Genomic DNA, 21,943 nt, shown 5'->3' on the forward strand with positions numbered 1-21,943 from the left:
TACTTCTGCATGAAGTATAGTAACTAATCAAAACTATTCTAACTTGTGAAAGATCACGATTCGTTGTCTATCAAATCTAAGAAACAAAATAGACATCATAAATGTGGAAGAAGAAAGTTGATAGATTACAATTAACTGATTTATAGAAAGACAAAGATGTTAGTAACCTAAATCGTGAAGATTTACTAACCTAAATCGAGGAAAAAAAATTAGTAACCGAAATTTGAAGAGAAAAAAATGTTTTAGAAGGGAGGCGAATGAAATTGTAATGAGAAAGGTGGGATGAAATGAGATGCGTATTGGTCTTATTTATAAGGTAAAGGGAAGACTCTCCAAGGGTTGTGTCTTTTCACAATAGTAAATCGGTTTGGAAAATGAATCGATAATGGAAACTGAATCGGTTGAAATCCTTTTTAAATTAAAGATTAAACGTAAAAAGGAATAGTTACCACATCGAATCAATATATTAAAGATCTTTCTATAAATCAGTTTTTGCCATATATGCATAATACTATTGTGTATCAAATTTATATGGATGAGAAAATAAGAGAGTTACATGTTACTTAATTTTATCGATTTACTCCAACATTGTTTTGCAAGTTAATTGTTCAAACAATATAATAAACAAAATGTAAAAAAGCAACATGTAATGAAAAAATTGTATAATTTCTCTTCCACATTTGCTCTAAAATATTCATATTGTTCGGAATGACAAATACCATTATATATGGCAGGATAATAATTTGCCTACACATTATGGAAGGATCATAAATTGCCAATCATAGTACTCACCAAATTTGACACCAAGTTAAATTCCATAAAATTCGTTTCCCATATATAAACAGATGAAATAAAACACATTAAATTCAAACATTTAAGTCATAGACGCAATTATAAGAACGTTGCTATAAACGGATGATTCGGAAATTGAATGCCAAATAAATCGATACAAAATATTAATGTTAGACGATGCAACTATATTATATGACAATGGCAGATGTTTGTAATTATTCTAGTGAGTTGAGGGTAAATATACAAATGGGCTGAGAATGAATATGGTGACGACACGTCAGCATGGCACACCCGTAAATAACTTACAAACTAAAGGTTACTCTTTAAAAATGCTTCTTGATTAATAAGAAGGGGATGCAGTTTTCTTATTATTATTATACGGTTACTTTAGTTAGTTATATTTGGATGCCACTTTTTTAAATTGGACCTAATCCATATCAATTGGACATGTTGAAGAATTAATAGTATTGATAAATAAATTAGAAATAGCTGATTAAAATAAGTTTCCAGATTAAATGGTTAAAATATTTTATAAGTAAATAAGTGGACCTATCTAATAGACTCAAAATTAGACATGTTTAAGTTGTTTTGTGAATAATGATGTGGTTCCAAGCAAAAGACATGCAATATATATATTGTTTGATATAAGTGGGATATATTTAATAAAAAAATATTAACAACATATGTTTTCAGTTGTAATTTGAACGTGAAGAAAACAAAATGTACATTTATAATCATTTTGATATACATTCCTTTTATTCCTAAGAGGAACCAAAATTTTAGGTAACAATATATACAAAAGATATTTGTTTGGTCCGTAAATTAAATGTGTCTGGTTAATTAATATTCTAAAATCTCTATATTAAAGGCTAATGGCAATCTTTGTAATTATTGTGAAAAAATAAAGATTAAGTACTATTTGTACTTTATTTTTAATATATTAGATATACAAAATACCCATATTTTGAGAAAATAACAGTATAGATTTCCTCTCCACTTATATATAGGAAATACCCAAATGATTGTATTTTAAATATTTTCAAAGTTAAGAATTAAAAGATATATACATAATCAAAACCAAAAAAATGGCAACTAAACTCATTTTGTGGAAGCGTAGATATACATAACAATATGGGATATACTAAAGTATAAAGCGTGAATTTCGTTAACTTAAATATCGATTATATTTATAAGATACCCGAAAATCAAATTTTCCATAAATTGAAACAACTTGATTGTCAAGATATTATATTTTACAAAACTGACGGCCTATATTCTCTGACTGTATTGAATAGGAAATCTTAAACCCACGACCTCTACTTTTCTTTTATATACTATGCTTTAACCTCAAAGCAAACACAACAGACTTTTAACATTTCTCATAATATGCCTTCCAAGTAAAATATGGTTTACCTTGATGAGATTAGGCCATGGAAGCCGCACTGGTTGATCGAACCCAAATGATTCACACCTGGAAAGCATCCAATGTCGAGTTTGGAAATCATATTAGCAGAAAAAGGTAATAAATTGTGCAAGCTACTCATAAATATGTTATTGCATGCAAACGACTCAAAATATGTTGTTTATGCTCGCAGGAGCGCAAAATCCATACTACATGTATGAAGAACTATCCGACTTCTTTGAGAGATAAATGCATTGTTGGTGAATGGAAGACACTATATAACTTCTAAGTAAGTGCAGCCATCAAACATTACATACTAACAGATTACATGTACAAGAATAAATAACATATTTTGAGTGTTTGCATACAATAATTTTCTTTGTTAAAGTGGTCATGCTATAAATGTCAATGTGTGTTTTTGAATACTTATAAAAGACAATCTATGTTATATAGAAATAAAATAATTGAACAAGGAAAATTTATAATATTTTGATTAAAAAATGAACCGTCATTTTTTACCTTCAAGATGTTTATTAATACAGTCACTCTTCATTTGTAGAGATGTTTGTGAACCCATTGGCAGACCTTGCAATAAAATAAACACAGTAAGAATAAATAGGGGAAATTTCTTAGAAGAAATTACTATGAAATTATGAAATATTATTTTAGACCCAAAAATAAATTTGTTTTTAAATAAAACATTATGTATATTACAATAAATTTAAAATAATGATGTATTGTGCATGAATCTACAATTTTGACACAAGTATTAATATTTTTAAAATTATAATATAAATTAAAATAACGCTGTATTGTACATGAATCTAAAATTTTAACAAAAGTATTAATATTTTTAAAAATATAATATAAATTATTCTCATTTTAATACATATGATACACATTAACTATTGAATACTAAACAAAAAATAGGGATAATAGGTTTTTACCCGAATATTTAAAACATAGAAAAGCCTATATTTATATGAAGCTAAAATATAACTAAATTTAATAAAATATTCATTTTACAGAAAATATATATTATATAAATTTAAGACACATAATATTAACATCACATAGATCCTTCTACTATTAAAAAGATAAAACAAGATACCAGAAACGATTTAACCTTTGAACTCTAACCTTTGGATTTTTCAAAGGTTGAATACAAAAGGAACAAGCTCACCAATATGTTTCTATGAAAGCCTCAGATTTGTTTCGATTTCAACAGATCTATTACTTTTGAGCTTTTCTAGAAGACATGCAAAAGAAATCGAAAACCAACATAAATAAATGGTAACCAATGGGGTTGGGCCAGTGGTTCTGGGTGGCTGCGGACGTTCCTTGAGAACTTCAGTTCAGCGTCTCTGGTTTGACACCCATTGGCCACCCTTCTTTCTTAGAAGAAATCACGTAGCTGCTGCGAACCTCAGATAGATTTTCTTGGGCCTAAGGTCCGGAAACCCCACGGTCATTTAAAAAAAACATAAATAAATGGTTTAAACAATATTTTTGAGTTCAAATATCTATCAACGTTCAACAAAACAGATAGTAGTACTGTGAGTCAAATCATGTATGACCCGATTCATTCCTCCATCGCCATTTTAGAGTTAGACTTTTTTCGAAAGCGCAAACTTGTCTTAAACATGACAAAAAAATCTGGAGTATATTGATAAAACGGATCTGAGCAATCGGCTGGGCTTCTAAACATTTTATCTCTTTCCACTACAGCCCATTTTGATTTATTTTGGCTTGGCCTATTGTATAACAATTTAAAATAATTGAATTACAAAATGTAGACATTATAAAGTATTGCTATTAAATACATCTACACATTTTTTGTGATTTAATTTTTACGATAAAAATTATAATTTATATATCTTACAAAATAATAATAATCATAAGATTTTCTTATTTTACACTTCAAAAATTAATATTATATGTTTACTATAATATTTATGCATAGTTTAAATTTCCAAAAGGTATAGAAATCATAAATTACATTCGTGTTTTAGTTACGAATATAAAAAATCACAACAGTTAAACGAGAGAGATATGCTTACACTATGAAAAAAAACATCTAAAACTTTCTGAAATATGTAGAACGAAATAAGATGACACAACTGAAAATTTGATGGTCGTTTTTTTTCTGGCATAAAAAAGCTATTCTATTACTCAAGTATGAATCGGGTCATACATGATTTGACTCACAGTCGCCGGTGGATAAAAATTACCCATCGCCAATAAGATGACACATCCTTCATTATTCTGACATGTGCATGAATAGTATAAAGTAGAAGTATGCAAGTTTATCTACTAAGAGCAACATTATTGGGGAGTTCCCAATACAAAGTCTATAAAAAATATATGTGTATATATATATTATATACATACACATATTATTTTTCTTAAGGACTCGAGTGCAAGGACACCAATAATGTAATAAATTTGTCATGCGTGGTATTTTGAAGGTCCTGAATTCTTTTCTACACTTTTGAAAATACGCCATCACATATGTGTTATTAAATATTTTTAAAACATTTTGGGTAATTTTTAGTTTTACTATAACAAAATCCTGAAGGAAATTTTAGTTCTTAATGTTTAAATAATAATTTATGATTGATAACTAAAACATACCTAAATATTAACTCGTTTTAGTCTTAAAAGTAAGAAACTACATACTGAACTTACTATATTTTAAAAATTGAAGTTTCAACTTTTAAAAAAAATAGAGAACTTACTAAAAGCTGAAAACACATGTTTATGATGCTTCTACCCAAATCTGGTATCATTACACACTACAACTCAAATGGGTTCGTTATCCGCTTTGTTTGAGGACGAGTCCTACATAGTAGAATTCGAGCTTAAACCAACGGCTATATGTTCGTTATATTAAAATTGGATTAAGTATTCAAATGAACTTCATTATTATCGAGTACTTCTATAATTACTCCAAAATATAATGATAACAAAAATGGACAAAATATAAGCAAAATAAAAGTAAAATATAAGCAAAATAGTTAAATATAAGATAAAATTACGAAAATGCAATGTTTTTATGCATTGATTATTTAGTCGAGATTTATGCTGAGATTTGATTTCAGAAGACTAACCTATGATGTGATTTGCTAAGAGCTGAAGCTACTTCTAAGTCTGATTCTGGTTTGTTTTCTGCAACAAGATAATTGGGTTATGGTGGATCAATAATGTCGTAAATTATGATATGTAATTTTACGTTGTTTGGGGTTTACATTTATTTAATATAGTTTAGAATTTATGGACGATGTTGGATGTTTTTGTGTATTTCACTAGTTCATATATATATATAAATGTCTTTTGCGGGAATCTGCATGCGCTAATTAATTGATAAATGTCTTTACGAAAGATCGATAATGCACAAGCATTTTATCCACAAACCAAAGAAAAGGAAACCTTCCCCATATATATTCATGAATTTAGTTTCGGCTACAGTTGTGCATAAATAAGAAAAAGTAAAATTTGAAAATTTATCTACTACTTCTTCCGTTTCATATTAAGTGTCGTTATAGAAAAAAATTTCGCTACAAAATAAATGTCGTTTTAGCATTTTAATGCATAACTAGATTTAATGGTGGGTATATTTTTTGTTTTAAATTTGTAAAAAATAATAATTTATATATTTGTGTATTTTTAATTATATTTGTATTTTTATTTGTATAATATTTTTTAAATGATTAATAAGAAATTTTGATTAATACTATTAAAATAGTTGGAGTACACCTATATCAATAGATCATGTTTCTATTTTAATAGTATTGACTAGGTAGAGACATGCGCCTTGCGCAGGATGTATATATCAAAAAAATAATTTTATTCAAGAACATTTTTGTGCATAAATTGAAAAATAAATTAATTAACAACATGTATAGTGCATTGTTTGAGCTCTGTGTAATGGTCCCAATTATTTCGCTAATCTTCTTGAATCGTTAACTATCTAAGTTACTTTATATTCAAAATAATGAATTTTTTTTTCAGAAAACATTCATCATATGCAAAGCTTAATCATAAGCATATACAATAGAACTTCTATAAATTAATAATGTTGGAACTTTAAAATTTTATTAATTTATAGAGATATTAATTAACAAAATTTTCATTTTTTATATTTTTCTAATTCTGAATATTTTTATTTGTAAAATAAGAAAATATTTTATTTTACCGTATATACATTATTTAAATTTTGGAAATTTGACTTTCATATTGTTTAATTAACTTCTTGGTGTATATTTTTATGTTTCAATTATAGAATTGTTATATGATTTTTGATATAATTTTAGTAAATATTAACAAAATATAATGAAATTTTAAGAAAAATAGAGGTATTTTCATAGTGAATATAAAACCAACAATATAATGTTTAGTTTATATTTATGTATAGAAAATATATGGGTATTATTAATTTATGGTTTTGATGGGACTATATATTTACATGGAAGTTTTAAAAATATTATTATCTATTATTTTATCGATTTATATCATAATTTACACCGGCCTAAATTGAAATTAATAAAATTTATTAATTTATAGTGATTCTTAATTTATCGAGTATTAATTTATAAAGGTTCTACTGTAATAGGTTTTTAAGACTCAAAATGTTATATTTCTTTTACCAAAAAAAATTGTTATATTTATATGCACACTTTTGGGATATTAATAGATATGACACATTTAACTGTTAGAAGAGTTGATGGGTTTTTGTCCTTCTGATACGAAGAACAAATTATTACAACTCAGCGTTTCTAAATCTTGTTATCTTCAATTTCATGGTAGTATTTGTTTTAGTCAATCATGTTTGTCTTTTTCTGGATTCCACTGAACTTGCAGATATAGACATTTTTATTTATACAGGGAGAGTATGAACAGACTTTCTAAGTTGTTGTATAATTATTTGGGGACTGCTGATTCATACATACTTACTTACTATTATTGTCTTAGAAATAACTCGTGAGGCTAAAATTAAACAAATGTTTACACAAAGTAAAACTTACAAAAGTATGCAGAAAACTTCATATAAAAACCATAATACAAACTCTGAACATAAATTTATGTAAGAAGCCATAATATAGTGAATCACAAATTAAAATGTAGAAAGAATACATAACTAAAACAAATACACCCTTAAACAACCGTGTTTGTTATAATGAAAGAGTAAGCCAGTCATTCCACCTTCTCTTATATAGAATGTAGGAAGTATATCAAGAATGTTTTTTAGCGAAAAAAAAGAAGAAAAGTATACCAAGAATTTATTTCAAATATTTATAGAATTAATACATTGATACAGCTTGTCAATCACACAAAATATGAATATCGCCATAAACACATAACACATTAAGATTAGCCTTTTTAAAAATTTATTGCTTTGATTGTAATTGATACGTTTGTGAAAATTTACCAAAAACTATAGTTATGATTGCCATATATAAGGGATTGCCATGCACACAAAACATTTAATTAGTTAAATACTATATATCTGATTTCCTAAATTACACAGGAAGTAATGATCAGCGTTTCTTTTACAAAAAAATAAAAAATAAAGTAGATTTAATTGTATGTATTAGCCTATATTGAGGCTAGTAGACACATTATAGTGCCAAAACAATGTACAAATATAATTTCAAATTCATTAGTTAACCCATAAGGTCACGTGAATATGTTAAATCTACCCAGAGCTCAGCCAAAATATTGTACAAATATATTTTCTTAGATTTTCATAATTTAAAAAATAAAATTCTTAAAATTTTAAAATTAAGTTTTCTCGAATAAACTTATATTAACATAAATGATGGAATGTGTTTTGCAGATAACTTTGCAAACATTAAATATAATGGAGTCTCGTACACATAAGGTCACGTGAATCATGGTTTGTTATTAATAAATAAAAATATTGTTGTTGAGTATTGGACGTATTAATTATATCATAAGGAAATATACGTATAGTAACAGATGTTAATAATTGATATCATCAGTGGCATTCCTTGTAAATAGTCTAGTAACAGATGTCTTATTAGTTAAATGGTGTGAGAGAGTCTATGGTAATGACACCTAAGCAAAATGGCATTTCTGTGATTATATTACACATTTAAGGTTAGTCTCCCAAATTGCTTTTCTATTAATAAGTAAGAGATATATAAAATCCGCACAAATTACTAAAATCCGAAAACACGGTAACCGGTTAAACCACTGGTTAAACCAATAGATAAAATTTTCTTTAAAGATTCCAAATTTAATTTTATTATTCGCATTACAGAAATAAATATTTATGAATTTTTAGGTCTCGATGTTATAAATTTTAACTTGTTACAAAAAAATATTTAAATAATCTAAACTAATTTTGATATTTTATATGTCAAATGAAAATAAAAGTTTGAAAGTAAAATTAAGTATTTTCTAAATATTTTAAAAACATAAAACATACATATCAAAACTACTGTTTTATGTTTAAATTGGAATGAACATCTATTAAATAAAGAACATCTTCTTTTTTTTTGAACAACAATAAAGAACATCTTAAAATGTATTAATTAACAATTTAGCTAAATCAATTACTTCAATGCTATACATATATGTACATACTTGTTTTGTTTTGTCAACATACGTATATTAATATAGTTTGTTTTAGTTCATTGGATGTAACATACTTTTTTCCGACAAATGATACATATATTGAAGAGGCAAGTGATCCTCCTCGAGGAAAGTTACAACAGAAATTGTGACATAATTTTATCAAAAAAGAAGAAAAGAAATTGGAACATAATAATGAATTATATAAGAGTTACGACCACGAAGAAAAGACTTCGACAAAAGTATATGCTACTTTATTGTTCTCCCAGGCAACCTCCACGAACCTTAAAAATAGGATTTTTAGGTGTTATCAGATGTGGAGCCGTTATATTTAATATGCAGTTATAGTTTATTTAGTTTATTTTATGTAGTTATATTTAGATGCAGTTATATCTGAACACAGAAAAAAAAAGATTTCTTAGCACGTGATAAAAAACCATCCGCCTATAGTCCTATGTTTGTCTTGGGTTGGGTAGGGTTTCTCACCCGATTGGTGGATCCGAACCACGTGGCTATAAGATCCACCTAACAGATCTCATCATGTTCACATTTCCCCAGGTATCCTCTCAGTTTCACTTCCGGGTTTTATTCATCACTCTCTGAACCAACAAGAAAGAAGAAAAAATGAGCTCCCAAATCTGCAGATCTGCTTCAAAAGCAGCAAGGTCTCTTCTCTCTTCAGCTAAGAATGCTCGTTTCTTCTCTGGTACGTTTCATCTCCTCCCTCTCTCTCTTAGATTATTTGAAATCATGTAGTTAGTGAAATCTCTAGATCTATTGACTCATCAATCTGCGGAATATTCCTCATTCAGAGTTTGATTGAAACCGTTTCACTTGATTCCTGATTCGTTTCGTTTATAAATCTAAGAAAAATGGATACAAATCATTGTTTATCCGTTTAGATTTATAGATCTGGTGAGAATCGATTCAGAGATTTGTTCGATGTGATCTGATGTTTTCTTATGCGTTGATTTTCTCAGAAGGACGAGCCGTTGGTGCAGCAGCAGCGGTTACCGCATCTGGAAAGATGCCTCTCTATGCATCTAACTTTGGAAGATCATCAGGTTCTGGTGCCGCCTCAAAGACTTGGATCACTGGACTCTTGGCTCTTCCTGCTGCAGGTTTAACCAACACAGTGTTTGCTCTGTTTACATCATGATGAAAGTAACTGACATATGTTTTCTTTTTTTGTTTTTGTTTATGTTAATAGCCTTCATGGTTCAAGATCAAGAGGTTTTTGCTGCTGAGGTAATGATAGTCATCATTTTCTTGTATTATTTCTCTCCTTATGTTCAGTTCGTCATCCTTATGTTCTTGATCGCTGAATGTTTCTGTCCAAATCAGATGGAACGCACTTTCATTGCTATCAAGCCTGATGGAGTGCAGCGAGGACTGGTAATCTTTTTTTTTTTTTTTAAATAAAAAATATTGGTTTCTTGTTAGTCTTGAATTGGTTCTCATGTGTTGTGTTTGTGTAATTTGTTATTCATATGGTGTGCAAATCTTATCTCATGAACCAACAGATATCAGAGATCATTTCTCGATTCGAACGCAAGGGCTTCAAGCTTGTTGGTATCAAGGTCGTTGTTCCTTCCAAGGATTTCGCACAGAAGCATTACCATGATCTCAAGGAAAGACCTTTCTTCAATGGCTTGTGTGACTTCCTTAGCTCTGGTCCTGTTATTGCCATGGTAAAGAGAAACTCTTTCTCCTCAGCTTTTGAAATTTGATTGCAAACTCGAGAAGAAATAGACTAACATGATATTGGCTCGTTGTAGGTATGGGAAGGAGAAGGCGTGATCAGATACGGGCGTAAACTGATTGGAGCCACCGATCCTCAGAAATCTGAGCCTGGGACAATCCGTGGAGATCTTGCCGTTGTTGTTGGGAGGTATGTTCGGTTTTCTTTTGTCGGTATATTCGTATTAGGACCTTATGGAGATTTGGTTTGGTAATTGAAATGTGAAATTGCATCAGGAACATAATCCATGGAAGTGATGGACCAGAGACTGCAAAGGATGAGATCAATCTGTGGTTTAAGCCTCAAGAACTTGTCTCTTACACCAACAACGCTGAGAAGTGGATCTATGGCGACAACTAAATTCCTCTTTTTCTCTTCTTTTGACATCCAATAAAATTGTTCTTGTTCCTTACCCCCAAACAATAAAAACAAAAGACACGTATTACGGATACAAACACATTCCCGGTTTTGTATTTTCCCTGGTGAACTCGGTTATAAGAGCAGAAGTTATAATAAGTATGAGAATGAGATTATTGGATACTGAAATTTTTGTTTATTTTGCATGGAAGATGCAGATTCTAGATATTAACTTATATGGCTAATGAGTTTTTTTTTTCTTGTTTTGTTTGAGAAAAAGTGGTTATATGTAATATACTAATATGGCTGATTATTTTTTATATCTTGGCGGCCATCACAAACGTAATAGTCGTTGTTCTAAGAATAAAAACAGAATTGATACTTTGATACCATATAGACTACAGATAATGAAAGAAGAGCTCAAAGTTTTATTTAGATTAACCAATAAGAAGACGTGATATTTTTTAACCAACTTTGATACCATATAGACTACCGATAATCAAAGAAGAGCTAAAAGTTCTGTTTTTAACTAATAAAAAACAGAATTGGCAACCAATATTTTTTAACCAACATGGACAAAAGTGAAAACACCAAGGATAAAAAGAAGCGATCATATGAGCAGAAACAGCTCGGGGGAAGTCCACTCGGGATATTGTGGGAGAGACAAATAGCAAACTTGTGTGTGTGTCACAAAAAATATGAAAGTTTAGAAAAACACTTCAAAAAGCACTAAAAATAGTTTTGATGAGCTCTGAAAAGAAAGCCTTTTGGGCTAACCTGAACCACTTCTTGAAGAGATGTGATATTGGTTGAGTTACGATAGTATCTTTGTAAGTCTTTTCGTTGTAAATCTTTTCGCACATATAAGCAAGTTACAATAATAGTCTTTGGAACATTTGCGATGGTCTGTTGAGTCATCTCTTCTCTCTCCCCCATTTATAAATAATAGACACAATTTCTTAAACTATGAACAACGGTTAAAAGTATTCAACACCCTAATTTATATTTTTAACAATGCAAATCATCTTCTCTTTCTTCCACCTATTAATTTAACACACATATAAATTTATTTCTACAATAATTTTTTTTTAATTTTATTCAACACTCTAATCTACTATTCTTATTTTGTTTTTTTATTTGTATATTTTACATACTAACAAAAATAATAAACTGTAACTAAATAAAAATAAATAATTATTAAACATACTTTTTTTTTAAAAATGATCCTTTTAAACATTTTTACTAATAATAAATATTAAAATAACTATTATTGAAATATATTTTACAAATGTAGTTTCTAGTGTTCAAATAAAATATACCGAATTTCTATTTATAGAGTTTTTGAAACAATAAATTTTGATATAAGAATAATATATGAAAATTTACTTTTACTTTCATATAATTGAACTTAAATAGATAGGATGAAAAGAAAAATAGGGAAATTTCATAACTACACTTTGTGTGGTACCACAATTCAACAATACCACTAATAGAGGGACATTTTCACAAATACACTTTTTATTAATGTGTAAAAGACAAAACTAACCTTACCTTATCTCCAATTCATCTCTCTCTCCGTCGGATCCATCGTGTCTCTCTCCGTTGATCGACTCTCCGGCGGCGAAATCCAATCACGTTCTTGTACGGCGGCGGTTTCGATCTTCCACCGTATGCTCCTCTCTTGGAATGGCGTCTGTGACGAATTGCTCTATGAACTGTACTGTCTCCTCGTAACGCTCTGCTTACTCCGTAGTGGTCTCTGTTTAATTTCTTATTGGAGAGAGAGAGGGAGGGAGAGATCTCGCAGAGAAAGAAGAAGAAAAAGAAGAGGAGATGGATGCGAAGATTAAAGATGGAGTCTTGAGGATGATTGTCTCGATAACAAGTGTACTCGCTTTCTCCCTCCTAACACAGGTTCGAATCCTTCCTCTCACTCAAAAAGATCACACCTTTTTTGCATTAGGATCCATTAAAGGCTTAGTTTGTTTATATATAAATCTGGGAGATACAATATGGATGAAGGACCATCCATTTGTGGTGAAAAGTCGTAAGCGTTTAGACGATAGTACACAATGAAAAGGTGATGGAAGTGTTTGCGTTTCATTCAACTTGCCAGGTGTTTGTGGTGTTGATATACTGGTGATGCCTAATCAGAATGAAGTCAAGTTCTACGCTGAGAACAAGGAGGTGTATGAGCATGATGAGAGCTGCCGTATCTTCATGAGAGCTGTCAGCTGTGCTTACGTTTTTGCTCATGGAGTCCCACTATTGAGCCATGACATCGCTTGGGATGCTGAGTTTGGTGTTCTCACGGTCCTCATCACCTTTGCCAAAATCCTCATCACCCTTGCCAAAAAATATGCTATTTAGTCTGATCCGTCTTTCAATATATCTATGTCTTTCAATATATCTATGTATCTTCGATGGATTATTTGTGCTTGCAAAGAGAAAATTTATAATGGCTGATAACAATACTCGTGTGTGTTTATAAAGGTTTATAAAACCAATCATATGGATACTTAAAACAGTTTTGTATATCAACCATTTATAAGATCTTATAATACTTTTTACGAACCATTTATGAATTTTTATAAAGTCAACTATACAGTTTATAAAACACTTAAAATATTTATAAAACTATTTATAAAACTATTCATCACACTACCCTTGGAGATCTTCTAGGCTTATCTCTCATCGTAGATGACATGGAAAACCTGAGTAGGTTCTCTGAAGAAATCTTGAGATGCATATCTTCTATGTATATCACACTCTCCGGCAGAGCAAGAACCAATTCTTGTCTTCAGGCTTCACCTTCATCCAAAACCAGATTTGATAGCTGGAACCCATGCCTTGGGGATAGCAAAGAAGCAAACGCCCCACGTGGTGTTGTAATAGAGTCTCTGAAACTTCACCTGGATGATAGTTGTTTCGATAATTTATAAGTATTTATAATTTTTATAACTAATTTATAAATCTTTATAAACTAAGTTATAAACTCTTATAAATTGGTTAATGAATCCGGATAAATGACTTATAAGGTTTTATAAATCATTTAGTTGTTTCTTTTAAATTTAAATTACCCAAGAGATCATATGTGCAGTTCTAAGCTACTTTTACTTGAAATCAAACTCGTTTACAGTTAGTTTCACAATACATATGTCAAGTTCTCTGTCTGATGTATAAGAGTTGTATAGGTTTATAAGAGGTACTATAAGTGTTGTATAGGTTTATAAATCAACTAAAATAATCTATAACAATTTAGAAAGTCTTATAAAATAATTTATAATGGTTTGTATAATAATTTATAAGGGTATGTAAATAATGTATACGGATTTATAAAAATAATTTATAAAGTTTATACACCATTATAAAAGATTATAAAATGATTTATAAGGGTATTTAAAATTTCTGAATCGGTGGAGCCTTGCTTGCTGTCCACATGTACCTCAGAATCTGCCACGTATCATCATCTCTTTAAAAAGCCTTATAAAGGCTTTCTAAATATATTATTAAAGTATAGTTCATTTAGAAGAGTTTATAAAATCAGCCTATAAGGCTTTATAAGGATTATAAATAATTTATAAATGTTTATAAACCATTTATGAAGATTTAGAATCATTTATAAACCTTTATCAATAGTTTATATATATATATATATATATAAATATTTATATAACTATTTATAAAGGCTTATAAAACCATTTATAAAACATTTATAAATTTTATAAGGGTATGTAAAATATCTGAAGCGGTGGAACCTTGCTTGCTGTCCACATGTGCCTCAAAATCTGCCACGTATCATTATCTCTTTACAAAAACTTATAAGGGTTTGTAAAATTATTTGTAAAAGTATATAAATCATTAATAAAGGCATATAAAAACAAGTTATAAAACCCATAAACCATTTATAAATGTTTATAAAAAATTTATGAAAGTTTATAACTAATTTATAAGGGGTATGTATACTATTAATAAGAGTTTATAAAAACTTTATGAAAGCTTATATTCAATTTATAATGGGTATTTTGGGTATTTAAGAATTTTATAGGTTTATAAATCAACTAAAAGATTCTATAACCATTTAGAAAGCCTTATAAAACAATTTATAATAGTTTGTATAATAATTTATTAATAATTTATAAAAATAATTTATAAAGTTTATACACCCTTATAAAGGATTATTAAACAATTTATAAGGGTATGTAAAATTTCTGAAGCGGTGGAGCCTTGCTTGCTGTCCTCATGTGCCTCAGAATCTGCCACGTATCATCATCTCTTTACAAAGCATGCACGTGTTCTTTAGATTTATAAGAATATTTAAAGTTATTTATAAGGATTTATAAATTCATTTATAAAGATTTGTAGAATATCAAAAGGTAATTATTTTATGAAGTTTTATAACGTTTTATAGAGGCTTATAAATCATTTTTAAGAAATAATTGTCTGCTCTCCATAGTACTCGAGCTAATTCTGAACTTAAACCTTCATGTTTTGGAAACTTTTCAGGAGTAAAAGCTCTTCAACGTCAGTAGCATAAACACTTAGCATCTCTTCATCATCACCAAAAAGTTATCCCATTCAAAACTATTATTGATGTTGTCACAAACAACCACCTGAAGCTTTTCCTTCTCTGTAAAAACCTTGTCTCTGAAATTATGTCTTTCTTTATTGGGTTTATATTTGAATCGCTATGTTTTTTGTAATTTACTCAAGACCTTGTGTTGCTGTTCTCTCATTCCTCTTAAAATCATTTGCTCAAACAGTTGGTGTGCAACAAAGCCAGCAACTTCAAGTGACTTTTGAATCAACTCTTCCACATCTAAAATGAATGTAGGCTCTATTTTTGGAGAAATCCAAACACAAGTTCCTGAGAAATACTTGATTCAGTGAATAGAATCTGTGAGCTACCACTTCTAAGCAACACAAAATCCACTTCGTCAATGCCTTGGCTCCAAAATAAAATTTGGTACCTCTTTTAGAACTACCCTAATCAACTCTTTGTAAGATATATCTTTAGGAATAACACTAATTGAACCTTCTCTTTCTTTATCAACAGTAAAATCCCAATGAATTATATCCCAATATATATTCAAACATCAAAATTTATAGAAATAGTATGTTTTCTATAATATGAAATTTATAAGGATTTATAAATATCACAGAGTAAAATTTCAATTTCAATATCAACACTTTCGTCAACATCACATAAACTGATCATGTTTGAAAATTTTCAACCTGAAATTAATTAAACAAATCATTTTCTGAAAAATAAAAGTAGAAGAGAGAAATCACGTTCTTCGATGCTTCATTCTCAAATTATCTTGACACCTTCGCTAATCTTCTTCCTTTGTTCGCCGGATCGCTTCTACATCTCGCCAAGTTCGCCAGAGATAGCAAGTTCAGTGGTGATTTCGTTTGGAGCAACTCCCAATTTGATCGCGGGACAAAGATTTGGAGAAAAAAGAAATATAAGTTAGTATGAGTAAAAATATATTCAACACAAAAATACTCAAAGCTTGAAGGATCAAAAAGATACATCAAAAGACGATAATACATAACACTAAGTTCCTCATCGATAATATTTATAAGGTTTTATAAATTTGAGATTTTTAAAACCTCATGAGAAAAGCTTCGTCTTCCTTCCCAGAAACTGATCGATTATTAGAAATCAAGCTAAAATTACAGAAAGTGACGAAATCACCATATATTATCCTCTCACCTTAGTTACGCGTTCGTGGTAAGAGATCGTCTTGTTCTGTCCGTTTGAGATTGAAGTCTTCGTCAAATCTTACCGAACGTTGGCGTCATCAAATCTCGCCGGAAAACTCGTCGGCATCGTCGAATCTCGCTGGAGAACTCGTCGGAATCGTTGAATCTCGCCGGATTTTATCACCGAAGATAATTTGATAGATTGTTATTGGTGAATCTGGAATTAGAAGAAATCGTGGGAGAAAGACACTATGTTTATGTTTGATCAATTAGGGGTATAATAGTATTTTACCTATTAAATTTTTAAGGGTAAAGTTGGTTAGTGTAAACATGAAAAGTGGTACCTTGAAAGTGGTATTAGTGGCAATTTCCCTTAATTACCCAAACATATATGCAACCAATAAAAAAATACCTTAGATTCACTTTATATTTAATTGAAAACACATTGTTTAACATAAAAACATGTGTCATTTGTGGTCCTACAATTTATTTGTTTCCACTGTTGAAAATATACAACACCGTTGAATCCATGTCAGCCAATTTTTTTGTTTTCAACTGATCCAGTCTATGTGTTCAATTGTTGAAATAATTATTCAAATAGACTCAGTGCTCAGGGTATTAGACTATTCATGATGGAGTGTTGAATTAATAAATTAATAAATTCAACAGTTGACTCCATACAATAAACCTTGAATGATGAGTTGAAAATGAACTGCATTGAACGTGTTAAAGATATTAAGTGCGTTGAAATTCGATGGAAAGGGGAGAAATGGTCGATGTGACATGGTTGTACTGACTTATAGAAAATGGACGACAATGACAGCTTTTTTGGATGTGCTAAGTCTTTTTTCCCTTCTTCATTATTTGACTAATTTCTTATATATTAAATTACGTATTTTAAAAATAATTATATCGAAATTTATCATTTTTATATTCTATAAATAAAAATTTGTTTCATTAGATTTGGACACAAAAAAAACTTTGTTTCATTAGATTTTGACACAAAAAAAATCATCTTTAACTTCTCAAACAACTCTCCTTTCTATATTTTCTATCTTCATTGAAAAATAGATCCTAACAAAAACTCTTCTAACTATATCCCAAACTCTTCAAACTATCTTTTCAACTATCCAAATCCCAACAACTATCCATTTCAAAATCAACCCCAATACATTTCAAATTATGGTTTTTCACCAAGTTTCTTCATACCGTCAGCTGTTCCCAACTATCATCCATATTACGGTTCGCCAATGACATATTCATCTCAACCACCCGTTTATTCTTCCACTCCGACGGATAATGAAATTGCTCAAAACGTTGGAGCAACTGAATTTCTCGAATTTTCTACACAAATGACTCTTGGTGGTATAAGTGGGGTTAATGAAGCCACTCCTGCTACAGCCACTTTAACCTCTGCTACTCGAAAAGAGTCAAATGGACCACTGAGCAAAATTTGGTGCTACTGAGTGGGTGGATCCAATATGGAACACACATCGTTGTTGGTAGAAACCAGAGAAGCAAACCATTTTGAGGTAAATTTTTTGAGTATTGTAATGAGCATTGCTCAGTTGATCCTCCGCGTGGTGGAGTATCATGCAGAAATCATTACAACTACATGAACCAAAAATTAAAATGGATTGGCGCTTACAATATCGCTTAAAGTATGCAACAAAGTGGGTGGTCGGAGCAAGATGTATTGGCGAAAGCGCAAGAAATCTATTATGATGGTGGTACCCAGAATTTCAATTTAATGAACGAATGGATCGCTGTTCATGATCAACCACGTTATGGAAGTCAGGTTAGAGGAAATAGTAGCTCTAGAAGCAGTGGATCTAAGAGAGCTCACGAGAGTGATGCTAGTGACTCCAAATCTATAGGATCCACTGCTCGTCCAATGGAGAGGTATGCAGCAAAAAAAAAGCTAAAAAAGGGAAGTGCATAGCCTTGGAAGTGGTCATCAAAGATTTTAATGAATTCAAACAAATCAAAGCTCAAGAGTTCGAATGCTTGGAAAAATAGCCATGTTGCAAGAGGAGGCAAACGGAATGCGAAAGAGGCAACCAAAGACAAGAGAAGGCAAACCAAAAGCAAGAGGAAGGAAATCAATTGATGAAAGAAAAAATCCGGGCTAAGAAGATGAAGATGTGGCTGAAGCTAAGTGAAAAGGAACATATCAATGACCACAACAACGAGTTGTTCCAACAGTTGAACTAAAAATTATTTGGAAAATAGTTGTAGTCACAAGGGTTTCTGCATCATTCCACTCCATGCTGGTCTGTAGCATGTCACTTCATGCCTTCGTTATATTTGTTGTAACTTTCTCCTTTAATAATGTTGTTGTCAGTTGATTATTTAATTATGTATTGTCACGTTATGTTTTAATAATATAAAATCTTATCCTCTAACCACCCAAGATTATTTAATGTGCACATGATTTTTCCATCAATGCTATCCGTCAATTTTGGCTTTAAATTGGAGAATCTTATCTTCCAACCACTCAGCATGATTTAATAATATTGTCGAGTTCCCCTAACTTTTCAATCAATGTTATCCGCCAATTTCGGCTTTAAATGGCAGAATCTTATCTTCCAACTACTCAACATGATTTAATAATGATGTCGAGTGCCCATGACTTTTTCTTCAATGTAAGAATCTTATCCTCCAAGCACTCAACATGATCCATCGGTTTCATTGTCTTATAAAGATGGACTCATTCTTTCATTGATGTGCCAATACCACAATGGATCCATAAAAACTTCTTTTTGATATCGAAGTTACAAAATACAATCTGAAATTGAAGAAATGTATATCCTCAACCAGTTTAGGGAGCGTCGAAAGAAAATAGAGGAAGACTATCCACCTCGTAGCAAGAGAAGATACCACAAGAGAAATCATCCAGTGGCAAATCAAAGATTGATTAACGACTACTTTTCCAATCAACCTACATATGATGATGCAATGTTTCGTCGACGATTTCAGATGCGAAAAATGTCTTTCTCCAAATCATAGGGGACCTATCAAGAAGTGACATTTACTTCACTCAATGATTTGACGCAGCTAATAAAGAAGGTATATTTTCATTAGCGAAATGTACCACAACCATGCGGATGTTAGCATATGGTATGGCGGCCAACAAAGTTGATAAATACATAAAAATTGGAGGTACAACAACTTTTTGGAGTGCTTGCGTACGTTCTGTAAATGAATCATACAAAGAATTTTGCATGTTAGTGAAATGCGAGGGTTCCCGGGGATGATTAGGAGTATTGATTGCATGCACATGGAATGAAAAAAAATGTCCTAAAGAGTGGGAAGGACAATATACTCAGGGAGATAAGGGAATTACCACTGTTATTCTTGAAGTGGTCGTAACCCATGATCTATGGATTTGGCATGCTTTTCTGGATGTCTGGGCACATTGAACGATATAAACTTTATAGATCGTTCACCAGTGTTCGATGATGTTGAACAAGGAAATACTCCAAAAGTGAACTTCTTCGTGAACCAACGACCTTACAATATGGTGTATTATCTAGCTGACGGTATATATCTTTCTTATCCTACTTTCGTCAAATCGATTAGGCTTCCACAAAGTGAACCGAATAAGTTATTTGCACAAGTTCAGGAGGGATGTCGGAAGGACATTGAATGTGCATTCAGAGTGCTGCATGCTCGATTTAAAATCATTCGCGAACCAGCTCGCTTGTGGGAAATTTTCGATTTGACTATTATAATGAGGTCATGTATCATATTGTATAATTTGATTGTTGAGGATGAACGAGATACATATGCTCAAAATTGGACCGATTATGATCAATCAGAGGCAAGTGGATCTAATGCACCACAACCATTCTCGACTGAAGTTTTACCTGCATTTGCAAATCACGTGCATGCTAGATGTGAATTGTGTGATTCAAATGTGCATCACAAAATGCAAGCAGATCTAGTCAAACACATATGGCGAAAATTCAGAATGTTTCATGGTTAGAAAGATTTCTAAATTTATGAGTTGAGTTTATTGTACTAATTATGCTATGTGCGTTTTATTATTTGTGCTGTGTGCTTATTAATGTATTGTATTAAATTTTAAGTTTTCGTAATTCTATTTTTTAATAATAACTCTTTATATTTATCATCTTTAATAATTGATATTTTTATTAAGATTATAAAAAAAGATTATAAAATTAAACATAAATTATTTAATCATTTATAAATTATTTTATCATTTATATAGCTCTTAAGTATTGTTTAATTTTAACTAATTATTATTATTAATATGTAATTCAAAATAAAAGATATAGACCAAAATAAAAATATGAAAATAAAAATGGTAGAGTAGGGTGTAGAATTTTATTAAACAAACCATTGTAAAGTATAAAAAATAAGTGAGTGTTGAATTATTAAGTGGAAGAGAGAGAAACTGTTGTGGAAGAAATAGAAGATGATGTAGAGTGTGTTGTTTGTTGAAACTATTGTATTAGTCTTATGGATTCTAAAAAATTGTCTATGCCCAATTGAATTTAATGAAATATGAATTGACGAAATATCCCTTAAGTGGGTCACAAAAAAAAATGGAAATCTGGTTAGAGCATTTCCAATGGGAGTTCTACCCATTAAAGTTCTAAATATGAACATGTGTGTATGTATTTTTTGTATATGTGTATGTAGTTGTAGAGTCCACTAAATAGTGTAGAACCTTATCCAAAAATTCTAAAAAGTTATAAATTTAGAACTTTTGGGTAAGGTTCTACACTATTTAATGGTCCCTACAATTACATATACATATACAATAAATAAATACATACATACATATTCATATTTAGAACTCAAATGGGTAGAACTTCCTGAGACTCTGTCTGGTTCGGGTGAGCTTGGTTCGGGTTTGTCAATTTTAATTTAAAAAATGCAAAGAAAAGAAAAAAAGAAAGATCAGGTCACCCGCTGCAGCTTACGACTCTCCTCCTTTTCTCTCCTGAGCTACTTTACTGTTGTCGTCGTTATATTCTCCGGCGACGCCATCAGACCACTAATTTTTCACCGTTGAGCATTCCCTCGCAGCAAGTCGGAATCTAAGTTATTTATTTTCTTCTCCTCAAGCTGCATTGGATAGAATTTGGGTTTAGGTTTGTAATTGAATTTGATGGATTTGGTATGCACATTGGTGTTTAACGCCATCATTTCTAGGTTGAACTGTAATATAAAATTTGTATACAATGCATTCATGTGGTTGAATGGGAGTAAATTTGGAGTAGATTCACACCATGATTTATTCATAACTGAAACTAATTCAGTTTGAGTTACTGTTGAAGCAGAACTAGATATAACTAGTATAGCGTCTAATTGTA

At 30.5% G+C, this 21,943-nt stretch overlaps 1 protein-coding gene and 1 pseudogene across 1 annotated transcript; both read left to right on the forward strand.

Annotated features, from left to right (window-relative positions):
• Positions 1-9,333: 9,333 nt before the first annotated feature.
• LOC108829845 (nucleoside diphosphate kinase III, chloroplastic/mitochondrial) lies at positions 9,334-11,078 on the forward strand. Its single transcript, XM_018603439.2, has 7 exons — positions 9,334-9,497; positions 9,772-9,912; positions 10,002-10,039; positions 10,136-10,186; positions 10,315-10,482; positions 10,570-10,682; positions 10,769-11,078. Exons 1-7 carry the CDS (start codon positions 9,416-9,418, stop codon positions 10,890-10,892), a joined length of 717 nt encoding a protein of 238 aa, XP_018458941.1. The 5' UTR covers positions 9,334-9,415; the 3' UTR covers positions 10,893-11,078.
• A 7,183-nt stretch (positions 11,079-18,261) lies between these two features.
• On the forward strand, positions 18,262-20,586 carry LOC108829854 (uncharacterized; annotated as a pseudogene).
• Positions 20,587-21,943: the final 1,357 nt, after the last annotated feature.

Source organism: Raphanus sativus, chromosome 2 (assembly GCF_000801105.2).
Source record: "Raphanus sativus cultivar WK10039 chromosome 2, ASM80110v3, whole genome shotgun sequence".
Classification (NCBI taxonomy): domain Eukaryota; kingdom Viridiplantae; phylum Streptophyta; class Magnoliopsida; order Brassicales; family Brassicaceae; genus Raphanus; species Raphanus sativus.

Bases quoted from the DNA above. Each gene is read 5' to 3' on its own strand.
- LOC108829845 (XM_018603439.2), top strand. From the start codon at position 9,416: ATGAGCTCCCAAATCTGCAGATCTGCTTCAAAAGCAGCAAGGTCTCTT. The intron at 9,913-10,001 runs GTTTAACCAACA...TTATGTTAATAG, and splicing joins CTTGGCTCTTCCTGCTGCAG to CCTTCATGGTTCAAGATCAA. The intron at 10,483-10,569 runs GTAAAGAGAAAC...GGCTCGTTGTAG, and splicing joins CTGGTCCTGTTATTGCCATG to GTATGGGAAGGAGAAGGCGT.